Source organism: Arachis ipaensis, chromosome B7 (genome assembly GCF_059453495.1).
Source record: "Arachis ipaensis isolate K30076 ecotype BB chromosome B7, ASM5945349v1, whole genome shotgun sequence".
NCBI classification, from domain to species: Eukaryota; Viridiplantae; Streptophyta; class Magnoliopsida; order Fabales; family Fabaceae; genus Arachis; species Arachis ipaensis.
Genome location: NC_142442.1, coordinates 130023795 through 130040542, shown reverse-complemented (window position 1 = coordinate 130040542; position 16748 = coordinate 130023795). Strand labels below are relative to the sequence as shown.

Genomic DNA, 16748 nt, shown 5'->3' with positions numbered 1-16748 from the left:
TATTAGAACTAAATTACTTAAATAATATTTAATCTATTCTAGTCCTTAGACACATATAGATTAGAGTAATTTTCGTAACGACAATCAACTGAAACATCATAAGTTTGGACATTTAAAATTCGTGCAAATTCAGACCATCCTCTTGTTAAATAAGCTTCATCATCTGCTATTCATGCAATACGACAAGGTATAGAATTGTCACACCGAGAAACTAAACTGACCCTTATTTTCCTCAATGGTATTGCATTGATGCAAAAGAAGGCCGGTAATTTCTGAAAAAAATCAGAATGTTATAAAATTATTTTAATAATGAAAAGTTTAAAATAAGAAAATTTAAATATATTACCAATCGTTGAAATTGCATATCCGAATTTGACACGAATTTAGCAAATATGAACTTAAATTGAGGGAATTCAATCTCATTATATGCTCCACTTCGAAGATATCCGGGCAGACGTAGAAAGCATGGAGGGATGAAACTTGAACTTGGCCCACAAAGTTCCGTGGAAACAATTCCTCAATAAAAAATCGAGCTCCTCCCAAGAAAACTAATTTTACCCATATTCTATTAGGTTGGTCATAATATGTGAGTAGATCCAACCATCCTTCGGTAAAATAGAATTTACTGCCTCTTCTTTGGACGCTTACATCTATGTAGTTAGAACTAGAATCAGTGAATACAACTCGATGAGGTATTTCATGGATGTGATGCATTGTAAACGATTGCGACAAAAGACAATTGCACTGGAATATTAGACGAAAAGAATAAGTTGGAGTAAGAATAATCATTAAATTATCAAAAGCATAATATAATAAAATGAGTATATAAAAAATACTATACAAAATTATAAATTGTATCTTAAAAGGATCAACTTCGATGAAAAACGAAGAATACATTCTATGAAGTAGTAAAAGAAGAATAATAAATTTAAAGAAAATAACTTGACTCTCAAATCTAGGCTCATGTACCATAAAAAACTCTATATATAGGCTTTATTAAAAAAAATAAATATGTAAATTAGTTATTATTAAGGTAATTTTTTATTATTTATGTTAGTTATACTTCATAGATTTGTTTTGTTAAAATTATATGATTTTATCATATCATATCATGATTAGAATCATTATTTTTTTATCATGAATAGAATAACCGGGGCTAACTTCATATCATTATCATACCATATTATTATTATTATTATTATTATTATTATTATTATTATTATTATTATTATTATTATTATTATCAACATAAATGGATCACCATTAAGGTAACAACTTGCCGTTAATAAAATCATTGGATAATGAATAAGAATTAAAATTGTATCAATATAATTAAAATGATTAAAAATATTTTCAAGTGATAATTAGCTTAATAATGCATTAAATATTGATTTTATATAATTACAATAAATATATTTTCTTAAATTAATATAATTATGCATTATTCATTGAATACTAATTATACTATTGTAATATAATTATAATAAATATATTTTTTAAAATAAATTTATTTAGAGAAATATAATTTGGTTATTAATAATCGATGCCATTATCATATAATTATCATATCATATTATTATTATTATTATTATTATTATTATTATTATTATTATTATTATTATTATTATTATTATTATTAAAAATATTTTCGATTGATAATTGATAAGTAATTTAATAATGCATTAAATATCGATTTTATATAATTATAATAAAGATATTTTTCTAAATTAGTATAATTATCATTATTACTTAAATATTAATTATAGTATAATTATAATAAAGATATTTTTATAAAATAAACTTAGAAGATAAAATAGTGCATTCATTTTGGCAGAAAAATAGATTCATGAGGAATTGACACCTCACTTTCATTAGTTGGAGAAAAATCCAATTTTAGTATATTAAGTAGATATATTTTTATATATAATATTTTAAATAATAATATAATTTTTTATTTTAAATAAATAAATATAAGACATATTAATACAAAAATATAAGTATTTTTTATTTATTAAAATTAATTATTATGCAATAAAATTTTATAATATTAAAATAATATTTTAAACTCTAATATAAAATATAAAATAATTATATTTTATTTTATATTACTTGACAAATAATTAGATTATTATCTTCAAAACTTATTAACTAATTATTACTTTTGTTATCATTATATAATATAATTTTTCTTAAAATATTTGTTAATTTAATTTTTTATTTTATTTAATATGTATAATATAGATTACACATAACAAGTTTCTTTTTATAAATTTATCTTATTTGTTGATTTTTTTTCATATATTAGTTTATCATAAAAAAAAATAACTTTTATGCATAATACTGCTATGGTGTGACAACTAATGTAACTATAGAAACTAATATTTCGTTGAAAAAGATTTTGGAATCTAACACTGTTTTGGTAAATGAATTAACTAACCATAATTAAACATTAAAAAATATTTAAAATTAAAAATAATAAAAATATCCAAAATTTAAGTGAAAAAATTTGAAAATAAAATAAAATTAATTTAACATATATAATTTAATATTTAAGATTTACAATTTAAAATTTAGAATAAAAAATGTAGGGTTAGAATTTTAAATTTTGAGTTCGAATTGAGAATTGAGAATTTAAAATTTAAAATTTAGAATTTAAGATTATCAAAAGTAATGGATGATCAGTGTGGGTAGTTAATACTATTTTTTTTGGTGTTTGAACAAAAATTAAAGAAACTAAAAAAACAAAGGAAAGACACACAGGAGACCTCTATAACTCAAATAACATCTCGATCTTGAAGAAGAGTTTCAACAAAATCTTGTTATCAGGAGGATCTAACCACTTAACATACTCGTTCTGACTCCAAATTCTGAGTTTTGTCATCAGATCGACCACACTATTTCTCATTCAAAGCACTAGGTTAAAATGAACCTCCCACTTCCTGCCAAATATTTTATGAATAAGCAACACCAGATCCTCATCTTTGCTGTCTTCTGAAGCAGACTTACTCTGAACAGCAATGAATGCTTCTCTTGAATCTGTTTTGCACATAATCTTCTTAAAGCCACACTTCTATGCTAAAACCATTCTTGTCTATATTGTAAAGAGTTAGAATCTTTTGATGCTCCAAATTGAAATCCTCCCCAAATAATCTTTTATCCAAGCACCTTTATTATTTCTAATCACAAAAAAAAAAAAGAAGTACAAAAGGATAAAAGAATAATTTTTAGAAAAATTGTGAATATTTTAAATTTTACAAATATTTTAATAAAAAGTTAGATTATATAATAATATTTTTAACAAAAATAGTTAGTTAATAAATTATGAATATAATAATTTAATTATTTGTCGAGTAATATAAAATAAAATTTAATTATTTTATATTTTTATATTATAATTTAAAATATACTTTTAATATAATTTTTTAGTATTATAAAAATTTTATTGCATAATAATTAATCCTAATGAATAAAAAATACTCATATCTTTTGTATTTATGTGTTTTATATTTATTTATTTAAAATAAAAGATTATGTTATCATTTAAAATATTGTATATTAAAAGATATTTATTTATGTACTAGAATATTATGTATTTATTAGTGTATGTTCCTGTATCCTGTACGGGATAATACATAAAATTATATAAAAAATTATTAAAAAATTAAATAAAATATATAATAATTATTTTTATAAATACTTTACAAAGTTATAATTAAAATCAAACTTTCAGATTTTTTAATATTAAAATATTAAAAATAATTAGTATTTGTCTTAATCAATTTAAATTTGTTGAGTGATCATCTCACTCGTCCGCTTAAACAACTATTAGGAGTTAGAATCTCACCTTGTGTGTGTAGCAATCCAATGCTAGTGGTAAACTCTTAATAAATGGAGCATCAATACGTGGTTAGACTTGGCAGGAGTACCCGAATACGTGGGTATCCGACTCATCCATACCCGGTTGGGGAGGGTAATAACTTGACTCGAGTCGAGGCAAATTTTGCTTAGGACAGGACATGGTCGAGTTTAGGGTGTATCCGCTCTAAATATATACATATAATCACTTTTTAGGAATTAGGATTTGCCTCACATCACAGATTCAGTGATTCACAGTTTCAGTCCATACTCTATAACCATGCAAGAGAAACCCAGTCATCCTCACCCAAAGTCTTATTCTTCTCGGCTTCCTCACAAACAACCTCATAACTCCCGTCATCGTTGTTGCTGAGCCCATCGCCACCTACCCATTCACAACTCCCATCTTCCTTCACAGCTCATGTCGCCATCGCTGCTTATCTCTCTCTCTCTCTCTGAGTCTATTAAGTTCTTCTCTTCTTCTTGCACAGAGTCATCATTTAGTCGTCGTCGCTATGAGTCCAAACTTTGCCATTGCAGTTTTATCTGAGTCTGTCACCGAATAAAATAATTTTTTATTCAAGTTAGATCAGTTGGAAATAGGCATGCATGAGATCATTTTTCATGTAATTTCTGAATTTTCTCATCCAAATTTGATCTATGTGGTTGAGTATTTTAGTATGGCGATCATCGTGGTTTCGTTGCGACACTAATGTGATAAAAGTTATGGTAATTTCATAACTAGTATATGAGACAGACCAGATTATTAAAATTATAAGGAAAATAACATTCAGACATGCGCATAAAATTTAAAAGATGTGGTTATTTCAAGATTATATATATATATATAGGCCAAGTGGAAGATTGTTAGGAAATTATTATTTCTTAATATATTTATGAAAAATACATATATTAATTATAATAGCAAATTAAGTAATTTCAACTTATATAATGGTGATCTCATTTATTGTCACAAATATTAGATTAAATAAGTCATTATTACTTTTGATTTGGATAAATGAGATTAAAATCATAGATACTATTTTATTTGAGTTATAGGGTTTAATGAGTGTCACACTCAAATATAAATAATGACTTCAGGATTTTTGTCTCCAACACATCAAACTCGCCTCCGTAGCTCTTTTTTCACAGTGGAGTTGTGATTCAACCCTATTAGGGATACAGAAGATTTTGGTTGACAAAGACCAAAGAACCACAAGAGCCAAGATCTGTGATCTAAAATCTCAATCATGCTCTCGAATGAAGGGACGCTTCTGTGCTCTCAGTTATATTTCTTAATGATTTAACATAGATGATCTTGAGGTTGAGAAATCCTAAAATTTTCAGATAAAATAGAATTTTTATTCAATCAAATGATGATAAATAAATTTATTGAAGTAAATTATATTAATATGATCATTGAATGATAAAGGATGCTAGTAAAATAAATAAATAATATTTTAAGAGTATAAAAATATTAAATTGTCATTTCAATTTACTTTTTTAATCAACGACAATAAATATCTTGAATTAATTAAATTTTTACAAAAAATTATATATCTAAAATTATTTCATTTCTTCAAAAATCTCTTGAACATACAATAGTTCAATGAGAGATTGACTATTGAGAATTGAATATAATATTTTTAAATTCGTATTTTTAATAAAAAGATATACTTAGTTCTATCTATTCTAAATAATTCTATATCACTATTACTTATCCATCTAAATAATTCTTACATTGATAGAATATTGTTTGCAGATGCAAAAAAATTAAAATATATTATTCTATTTCAAAAATCAATATTCATATTTAACTTAGGATTTCAACAAATATGACAAAAAATATTATATTTTTTAATTAAAAAATAAAATATCTATAAATATATTTTTGTGCTTTAGCTTTAGATTTTTTTAAAAAAAATTGGCAAGTTAATGGAATCAAATCATATTTCTATAACATATATAAGAATGTATATTACACATAAATAAAAAATATTAGGTGTAATAAGAACAAATACATAAATTAAAGTAAAATTTAGAAAAATAAGAACTAATAAAATATTAAAGAAAAGAAATATAAATAGAAGAGAAATACAATTATTAGACAAAAGAGAAAGGATTTAATAAATTTTATGTGTATATAAAAGAGGAATAAAAAGAAGATATATAGTATTTTGTTTAATTTAGTAAAATTTATGGGAATAAATACATAGAATAAGAGAATAAAAAAATAATAAAAAGAAATTAAATATCTGAATTAATATTAAAATAAAAATAATAAAATAATAATAATCCATTATAATCTTATTCTTTTAATATAATTAATTAATAACAATATAATTAGTCTACCGTAATCTTAATCTAATCTTTTAATATAATTAATTCTAATTAAGTAATCAAATAAATTGAATATAAATATATCTAATCTAATCGTAGAAATAAATGCGATATAATAAAGAATCATTTCGGTTATATAAATAATTAAATTAAATTATTATATACAATTTTTAATTTTTACCTTATTATAATTTAAGTTAATATTAATGATAAAAAAATAATTTTAAATAGTCTCAATTTGTATTTTACAACCTAATTAAAGCACAATTTATAATTTTTTATTTTGTGATTAATCAACATTTTTTAAATTTTTTAGTTAAGTCTTCTGTATTTTATGATTAATAAATTTTCTCTACAAAACACAAATGTATGTTGAATTATTACAATGATAATTAATTAAAAAATAAAATAAATCATAAAAAAATCAAATAAAAGATAAAAAATCGAGTAAAAATTTATTTTGAAATTATAAATTTGTCAATTATGCTAAAAATTCAAAAAAATTGTATCTTATTGTATAATCAATTTTGTTACTCACTTCAACTTCATTATTCCTTTGTATCCAAATTAAAAAAGTATATAATGTCACACTTATTTCAAAAAAGATGAAATTCTTTAAATACACGGTATAATGTATAATTTAAGAACAATAAGATAAAACAATATCTAAAATTTTATAATAGTATTTAAAATTTTCAATGACTATAATACAAAGAGTTTAAATCTATTAAATAAATTCAATAGTTACCCTTTGCACATCTTATTTAAATTTAAATTTTAAAATTTAATTTGTATCTTCTTTTTTTCTCCTAATATAAATTGTTTTTGATAAAAAATAGAAAAAAATTCTATTAGACAAAAAAATATTCTATCAAAGAATTATTATAAAGAGATTTATAATTAGAGAAAAATAATAAAAATATTAATAATAATAAAGAAAAAGAAATGAAACTCTTATTAAAGAATGTTAGAAAAGAAATAATAAAGTTCATATTAATAATAATAACGCTGAGGAATGATGTTGCTGTTTTAGTCTTCTAGCCTTCTCCTTTGGCCATCGTTTTTTTTTCTTTCTTTGATTTTTTATTTAAATTATCAAGTCATGAAAAATAAATAACAATTCAAGAAAACAAAAACAACAATATCAATAGTAACTATACAAATCAAAATACATAGGAGAAAAACAAACTATTATATGATAGAATTAACATGAGTATATTTTATCATTAAATAAACAAAGTTAGCGCAAAACAAAATTACATGTAAAGAGAAAAAAGAAAAGAAAAAAGAGTTAAAATATCCAAAATGGTAAAAAGATTTTTTTTTTTACAATTTTATTCTGTCATGTTTATATATTTCTAGAAGACTATAAAATAATGAACTTCTAACTAAATTAAATTGTATTTATTATTGTTAGAAAGGGTAAGAGAGAGTAGTAGAGAAAAGGTTTGCCTGTATTCAAGTTGTGTAGAATGATACAATATAGAAGGGTATTTATAGGTGCTAAAAGAATCGAAATAATAAATATGTAATATCCTATAATAAATATTCAGATATGTTAAATAATGCTAATTAATCCTAATTATACTCTAACATTTCCCCTCAAACTCCAGTGGCAACTTGAGTTTGAAACTTATTTGAAATAACTAAATAAAAAAAATACATAAATCGATAGAACAGGTGCAGACGGAACTGCCTGAAGAAAGTACGGACAAAATTGTTGAAAGAAAGCGTAGACGGAACTTTCAGAAGAAAGTGCAGACGGAACTGTTGGAAAGAAGCACAGATAGAACTACTGGAAGGAAGCGCAGACGACGGAACTGCCACAAGAAAACGCAGACGGAACTATCGAAAGAAAGCGCAGACGGAACTGTAGAAAGAAAGCGCAGATGGAACTGCCATAAGGGAACGCAGACGAAACTACTGGAAGAGAACTCATATGAAACTGACGGAAGAAAACGTAGACAGAACTGCCGCAAGAGTGACCAACTGTCGAAAAATTGCTGAAAAGATGGCGAACTGCCGAAAAACTGTTGAAAAGTGACAAAGTGAGAAGAGATGACAAATTATCGGAAGGTGACGAAAAGCATATGATTTATCTATAAGAATAAGTAAGTAGTGGATGAGCTAATTGGTAAGGTCAGAAAAGTATCAAAGCATTGGCCAAAGAGAAAGAAAAAAATGGCATGAAAGAAAAGTTTGAAAAGTATAGTGATTTCACTAGAAGAAAATCATTTTATCCTCCTTATGGAGGATACCATGACTTTGATACCATGTTAGAAAGGAAAGAGGGAGCAATAGGAAAAAGGTTTGTGAGTATTTAAGTTGTGTAAAATGATACAATATAGAAGGGTATTTATAGGTGATAAGAGAATCAAAATAATAAAGACGTAATATCTTATAGTAAATATTCATATATGTTGAATAATACTAATTGATATAATTAATCCTAATTATACTCTAATAATTATATTCAATTAATTGATATGCATAATATTAAATTATGTGATACTTAAATATCTAATCAAATCAATTAGTTGATATAATTAATCCACGTAATGAATTGTATTTAATGAGTTAAAAGAAATAGATCAGAAAATACTCTCAAAAGCATGTCACGTCAGCTTTATCATTAAGTGTAAAAACTCAATTTTTATAAAATAGAATAGATAAAATAGATTAGAGTTCATCAATACACTTTTTTTATATTAGTTTTTGATTTATATAAAATCTAATGATTTATATAAATATAGCACATTTAATACGCACAAAGTTATTGTACTTGTTTTAGATATATTTGTTATTTATAGTTTTAGTTCGATCCAATCTTTCCAGGTGAAAGAAATTTTGTAATTCCATCGTAAATTGCACCCAAACTATTAAAACTTTGGAGCAATTTTTTGGGAGTGGATCCTCTCCAGTAGAAAAAAATTAGATGGTGTCAATTGTTTAATCTCACTCTTCATTGCTCTCTCTCATATTTATTTTTTGTGCCACTTATAAAATTAATGGTGAGAAATCATATTTTATTCTCTCAAGTGTTAAAAAAAAATTGAGAGGATCCATTTCCCTCTTGTTTTTTTTTCTCTTGGAGTTGGGATAATTTCTAAAAATATGAAGCAACTCTTCAGGCTCACTGATGAGCGGATATTTTATACGCTTTTTGGGGTTAATTTCATGTAGTTTTTAGGATGTTTTAGTTAAATTTTTAGTATATTTTCATTAGTTTCTAGGAAAAATTCATATTTCTGGACTTTACTATGAGTTTGTGTGCTTTTCTGTAATTTCAGGTATTTTCTGGCTGAAATTGAGGGAGTTGAGCAAAAATCTGATTCGGGCTGAAAAAGGATTGCTGATGCTGTTGGATTCTGACCTCTCTGCACTCGGAATGGATTTTCTGGAGCTACAGGAGTCCAATTGGCGCGCTTCCAATTGCGTTGGAAAGTAGACATCCAGGGCTTTCCAGAAATATATAATAGTCCATACTTTGCTTAAGGATAGATGACGTAAACTGGCGTTCAATTCCAGTTCCATGTTGCAGTCTGGCGTCCAGCGCCAGAAACAGGTTACAAGTTGGAGTTCAACGCCAGAAACAGGTTACAGCCTGGCGTTGAACACCCAAAACAGCCCAGGCACGTGAGAAGCTTTAGTCTCAGCCCCAGCACACACCAAGTGGGCCCCAGAAGTGGATTTCTGCACTATCTATCATAGTTTACTCATTTTCTGTAAACCTAGGTTACTAGTTTAGTATTTAAACAACTTTTAGAGATTTATTTTGTATCTCATGACATTTTAGATCTGAACTTTGTACTATTTGACGGCATGAGTCTCTAAACTTCATTGTTGAGGGTGAGGAGCTCTGCTGTGTTTTGATGAATTAATGCAACTATTTCTGTTTTTCATTCAAACATGCGTGTTCCTATCTAAGATATTCATTCGCACTTAATTATAGAGAAGCTGATGATCCGTGACACTCATCACCTTCCTCAATCCATGAACGTGTGTCTGACAACCACCTCCGTTCTACATTAGATTGAATAAGTATCTCTTAGATTCCTTAATCAGAATCCTTGTGGTATAAGCTAGATTGATGGCAGCGTTCATGAAAATCCGGAAAGTCTAAACCTTGTCTGTGGTATTCTGAGTAGGATTCTGGGATTGGATGGCTGTGACGAGCTTCAAACTCGCGAGTGCTGGGCGTAGTGATAGACTCAAAAGGATAGCAATTCCTATTCCGGTATGATCGAGAACCGATAGATGATTAGCCGTGCGGTGACAGCGCACCTGGATTATTTTCACTGAGAGGACGGATGGTAGCCATTGACGAAGGTGATCCACCAACATACAGCTTGCCATAGGAGGAACGTGCGTGCATGAACAAGAAGACAGGAGGAAAGCAGAGATTCAGAAGACAAAGCATCTCCAAAACTCCAACATATTCTCCATTACTGCATAATCAGTATTTATTTTAGACTCTTTTACTCTTTGCAATTAAATTTGATAAGTGAATTGTTTTCCTGACTAAGAGTCACAAGATAACCATAGATTGCTTCAAGCTAACAATCTCCGTGGGATTCGACCCTTACTCACGTAAGGTATTACTTGGACGACCCAGTGCACTTGCTGGTTAGTTGTGCGAAGTTGTGAAGAATTGTGATTTCCAATTTTGTGCACCACTCACCTTAACAATAATAGCAGTCCCCATTTTCTCCAAAGATTATAACTTTCCGCCAAGGTTCTGAAAACTGGACCGGACTGGCTGGTTCGACTGGGTTAACCGAGAATCGGCATCTGACCAATCTGGTTGTCTCCTAAAACTGTTTTGCAAAAAATCAGTTAAAAAAATGGCCAAACCGGCGGTTAACCAATGAACTAGCCAAACCGGCCGGGTTTTTTAAAGGTCCGATTTTATCATTTGTTTCAGAAACGGCGTCGTTTAACGCCTAAAACAAAAAAAAAAAGAGAAAGCCCACTATCCCAGTCCCAATTCCCAAATCCAACCTAAACGCATAACCCTCTCCCTTCAGAAATCATCTTTCTTCCTCTCCCAGCCGTCTCCCAACCTTGGTCCTCCTACCCAGCCACCGCATTCCCCCTCTCTGCCGTCGTCCCCTTCCCTTCACCTGCGCAAGTTCGTCCATTTCGCTTTTCTCGCTCACCTCGTTTCCATCACAATCGTCGCCTTCTAGCCACTTTATAGACGTCGTCGTGGATGTTACCCTCCCGTCGACTCCTCCCTGTCAGAAGCCTTGCAATCGCTGACGTCGTCGCTGTTACACACAGAACCCCTCCCTCTTTCTTTCTGTCTCAAATTCAAAATCCCCTTCCGAAGAACCCGAACCCTATCTAGCCCGTGATCAAGCCATGAACTTCAACGCCTTTAATTTCAAAATTTTTGTTTTGCAGGAGAGCAAGAAGATGGCAAATGCCAAACCCGCAAAAGATTTTAAGGCCGTGCTAAAAAAATTTTAGAAGGCACAATGTCTTACAGCTGAGAGAGAAACAGCGTATACTCCTTTTGGTCCACAAGCAGTTCTTTCTTCCAAGTGACTTATCAACTTTGTAGAAGTGGAAATAGCAAAATTTGATCCTTATTTGCTTTATGTGTGTGACTTATGTAGAATTTAAGTGATTATGTACAGTGACGGAAAAACAAGTTAATCTTGAAATAATACAACTTAATTTGTTTGCACTTGGTTCTTTGGTTATCAACTAGTGTATGTTCCCGTACCCTGTACGGGATAATACATAAAATTATATAAATTTTTTTATTAAAATTTAAATAAAAAAAATATATATAGTACTGTTTTAGTCCTTAAAGTTGAGCGTGAAAATCGAAACCGTCCCTCATCTAATTTTCGATTTAGAATCGTCCTTAACGTTTTTTTCATATTAAAATCGTCATTTTTAATAAAATTTTTAATTTAATTCCTAAACTACCCCTATTTTAATAAAAAAAAAGCGTTTTGGGGGAGGGGGGCAAAGGAAACACGTTGGGGGTGGGGGGGGGGGGGAAAGAAAACGTGTTGGGGGTGGGGGTGGGGGGAAAGGAAACGCGGGAGGGAGGGGAGGAGTCCATCGCCATAGCCGCCGCCACCATCTGACACCTGCATCGTCGCCGGTCCGCCGACGAGCCGCCGCCAGAACCACGACCAGAGGAAGACGTTGCCGCCTTCCCTTCATGCATGCTTTTGCCGCCACCGTGGAGTGCGTCGCCGGGAAGGGGAGCCCGAGCTGCCGATCTACCCTGCCGTGGAGTGTGTCGCCGCCGTTCATGCATGCTCCTGCCACCGCCGATCTACCCAGCCGCCGTCGCTCCGTCGTCCACGAGCTGCCGGTGGTCCTGCTTCGCCTTCTGCATCTGCTTCTTTGTGCTTTGTATTTCTGATTTGGCTTTGTGCTTCTCTGTTGATTTGGCTTTGTGCTTGAATTTTCTGCTTCTGCTTCTCTTTCTTGTTGAATTTTCTGCTTTGTGCTTGAGTTTCTGCTTTTGCTTCTCCATTGTTGAGTTTCTTCTTCTGCTTCTCCATTGTTGATTTGTTGCTTTCTGTTTTTGCTTGTGTTAAATTTGTCTTGATTTGTTGATTTTCTGCATCTCTGTTGATGCTGTTATTCTTGGAGGTGGAGGTGGAGGTGTTGGTGTTGGTGTTGGTGGCGGTGTTAGTGTTGGTGTTGGTGCCGGTGCCGGTGGTGGAGGTAAAGGTGCCAGTAGTGATGAAGGGTATTTTTGTCCAGAAATTTTTAAAAGGACGATTTTAATACGAAAAAAACGTTAAGAACGCTTCTAAATCGAAAATTAGATGAGGGACGGTATCGATTTTCACGCTCAACTTTAGGGACCAAAACAGTACTTAACCCTAATTATTGTTATAAATATTTTACAACTTAAAAGTATTAAAAATAATTAATATTTATTTTTATCAATTTGGATTGGTTGAATGATCATCTTATTTGTCCGGTTAAGCAAGTATTTGGAGTTCGAATCTCGTCTTGTGTGTATAAATAATCCATTAGTTAGCGACAGACCCTTAATAAATAGAGCATCAATATGTGGTGGATTAGTCGTCCTCGACTTGCTGAGTTAGGAATTCGTAGAAAAAATTATATTTGTCTTTAAAATAGACTAATTTTTCATTAATAGCAATACTTATGGACTTTTGTCTTTGTTAAAATTTACTTGGGACAATTTTATTCGTTGGTATCATATTCATTTTTAAAGTCAAAACAATATAATCAACATTGTTACTCGTTAAAACTTCACATTTTATGAAATAATTTTTAAATTTTCAAATTCATAAACTTATATCATTACAAAGGTTATTAGATCGATTAATATTTCTTGATAACATGGTGTACCGAAACATCATCGTTGAGTATTAGTTAGTGTGAAGAAAAACCAATAATAACTTTTCTTATTCAATATATAATTTATTCTATTGAAAAATAAATTAATATTTTCTAAACTTGTAAATACATTTTTTTCTAATTTCTTACACTATTATTTACTATTAAAAAATAGTAAATGACCATACTATCCTACAATATATACGATGTACAAAGTAATTTCTTATCTTGAAATTAATTCTAGTTAGCGAGATAAAATTTAAAATATTTTTTTATTTTCTTACTCAAATTTAAATTTAAATTTAAAATTGATTAACAACTCATCCTTTTTAAATTTCAATAAAAAAATAAATTGGTTAGATACAAAATATTTAACATTTAATAATTTCAATCATTTAAATTTTAATTACCAAAAATTAGGTTAAAAATTAATTTTAAACTTAATAATCGATAATATATATTATATTAGTACGTAAATAATAATATCCAATGTATTGATATTTATTTATTTTTTTACAGAATTAATGTATAATTTATTGAAAATTGATTTATTATCCAAAATTTTTTTCATAAACTTTGTAATATATGAAAATAGTGATATTATTTTTTATTATTATTTAAAAAATTCTTCATAATTTTTTAATTATGTAATTAACTTTTATTATTGCTTTTATACTAAAAAATATCAATTTATCCTATTTACATATTTTTTTACTACTAATAAATAAAAAAGTATTTGCACTATTATGCTTATTGTCTTAGATGATGACTTAAATTACTTATTTTGTATGTTAAATTTATTAAATATTGTTTGCACTTGGTTCTTTGGTTATCAATATTAGTCACAATTAATTCGTTTCTAATTTTTTTCAAGTACTTTTCATTTCTTTGTTTTTTGAAACTCTAGAAACTTGTTTCTGCATAATTAGTTTGCTGAGTTTGGATTCTGAGTATTTATTTTAGAAATTGTTGCTCATTATCTCGTAAGAACTTTGGATTCTGAGTATTTATTTTAGAAATTGTTGCTCATTATCTCGTAAGAACTTATTAGAAGTTAATTAAAAAAATTATTTTAAATTTTATTTAAAAATAATTAAATTTTTAAGTATTTTATTAAATCGATTCAACCACAATTTAACCTTGATTAAACTATTAAACCATTGAATATGTCACTTGACCAGTTTAATGACGGATTCGCTTCTCACAACCTTGCTTTCCGCTTTTGTAACCCTTGAGGCCTTGACAATTTCATAGTTCTGTACAAATTGTTCTGCTAGGCCGCTGCCAGTTTGAGAGAGATTTATGAGCAGAGTTTGGAACTTTTTTTTTTTTGGTCAATGTCATGGGTTAGGCCCTGTCCAACCCACAATACAAAGAAATAGCTGGGCACATAGAAAAAAGAAAAATGGGAGACGGCAAAACAAAGCTGTTTCAAGTTAATTACCAAAAAACTAATTACCAAAGCTTCCACTTCAAACTCCTGCGCTGCCTTCGAGACTGCTGCATATATCTTTCAAAGCTTCCCAACAGTTCGAGCTTTCACTTATATTTATTTATTTATTTATTTATTCTTTTTTCTTTTTCTTTAGGGATATAGACCAACAACCTGGCCCAGTCTCAACTACCACAAAAGCTTCACCCGACCCGGCTTCAGGCTGCGTTCAAACAGTACTTCCCTCCCACTGACAAAAAAACGGCACTTCCCTCCCCCCGCAGCACCTGAGCATGATTTCCGTTGGTGAACGATAATTAGCCTCCCTACAAATACATACTTAAAGCACCACTCCCTACCGCAACGAACTGTCCGACTCTGCCTCTCTCCATGGATCAGTCTCAGCGCCTCCAACGCCAACGACAACGCAGGACTCGCCTCCCTCCCTTCCTCATCCTATGGTACCCTGATGCACACCTCTACTATGAAGATTCTTGCTTCCTCGGTACAACGCTCCATCCCTGGTTTCCTTGACTACCCAACCACATCCGATTAGGTAGTATTGAAACCTGGGGTCTCTAGCAAGAAACTCAACAACCAGTTCCCTCAAACACTAAGATGGTTGCTTTTGCCGATCTTCTCGGATGATATTCTTTAATTGTTGCGGAGGATCACAAGTCCACGATCGATTAAGTCCATCTCCATCTGCCAATTTAGCCACTGTATGTGCTAATTTGTTTCCTTCTCTTGGAACCCATGTTATCCTTATTTGCGAAATTTCTGTTATCAAATTCTGGATATCTCTGATAATTGCATCAATTTCCCCTATTGAACCTTTCGATTTTAAAGCTTGAGCAAGAGCTTGACAATCTGTTTCAATTATTGATTTGTCAAATTGCAGATTTTGTGCCATAATTAATGCCTCCCTGAAAGCATAGGCCTCGGCTGACAAACTGGAATTGGTTATGATTTTTGTTGCTGAACCAGTTATCACTGACCCCTTCCAATTCCTTACAACAGCTGTGGTTACTGCTCTTCCCGTTTGGCTGCAAAAAGATGCATCAATGTTAATTTTCAACCAATCCTTGGGAGGCGCTATCCAGGTTACTCTTCTGCCTCTCTCTCTTGTTCTATTATTCTGTATACTCTGAACTTTATCTATAGCCCTCTTGTATTCTGATTCTGAGATAGCTGCTCTGATAATTGTTGATTTTGGATTAATTCCTATATTTTGGAACACATATTGATTTCTACTCTTCCACATTGACCAACATAGAAATCCCAGCCTACTTATTAACTCGTCCTGCATCTCTTTACCCTCTTCCCTAATTTTTTGAATGCTTTTCTTTAACCATTCTGCAAAAGATTTTACTGAGTCATATGTGGGTAAACATTGTACCTGGGCCCCGAACCAAGCTGCTCTTGTCCAATTGCATAACAAAATAGCATGCTCCACTGTCTCTTCTTTTTCTTCACAAATCCTGCACAAAGGACACTTAGTTAGTTTCTTTTTATAGAGATTTGCATTAACAGCAATTATATTATGGCAAGCCTTCCATGAAAACATCTTTATTTTTTGGGGAACTTGCATCCCCCATACTTTTTTCCACAGCTTCCCATACTTAACACTTGAAGATGCTTGGTTCATGTTAGCAAATTCTTTTTCTTTTTTGGCACATTGATATCCAGTTTTAATGGTATAAACACCATCCATCCTTTTTGGCCAAATAAGCCTATCCTCTTTGTTAATTGTGCTTATTGGGGTTCTAAGAATCAT

At 29.7% G+C, this 16748-nt stretch overlaps 1 protein-coding gene across 1 annotated transcript; it reads right to left on the bottom strand.

Moving 5' to 3' along the window:
- Positions 1-15584: 15584 nt before the first annotated feature.
- LOC148554121 (uncharacterized) lies at positions 15585-16748 on the bottom strand. Its single transcript, XM_088492854.1, has one exon. It carries the CDS (start codon positions 16746-16748, stop codon positions 15585-15587), a length of 1164 nt encoding a protein of 387 aa, XP_088348980.1.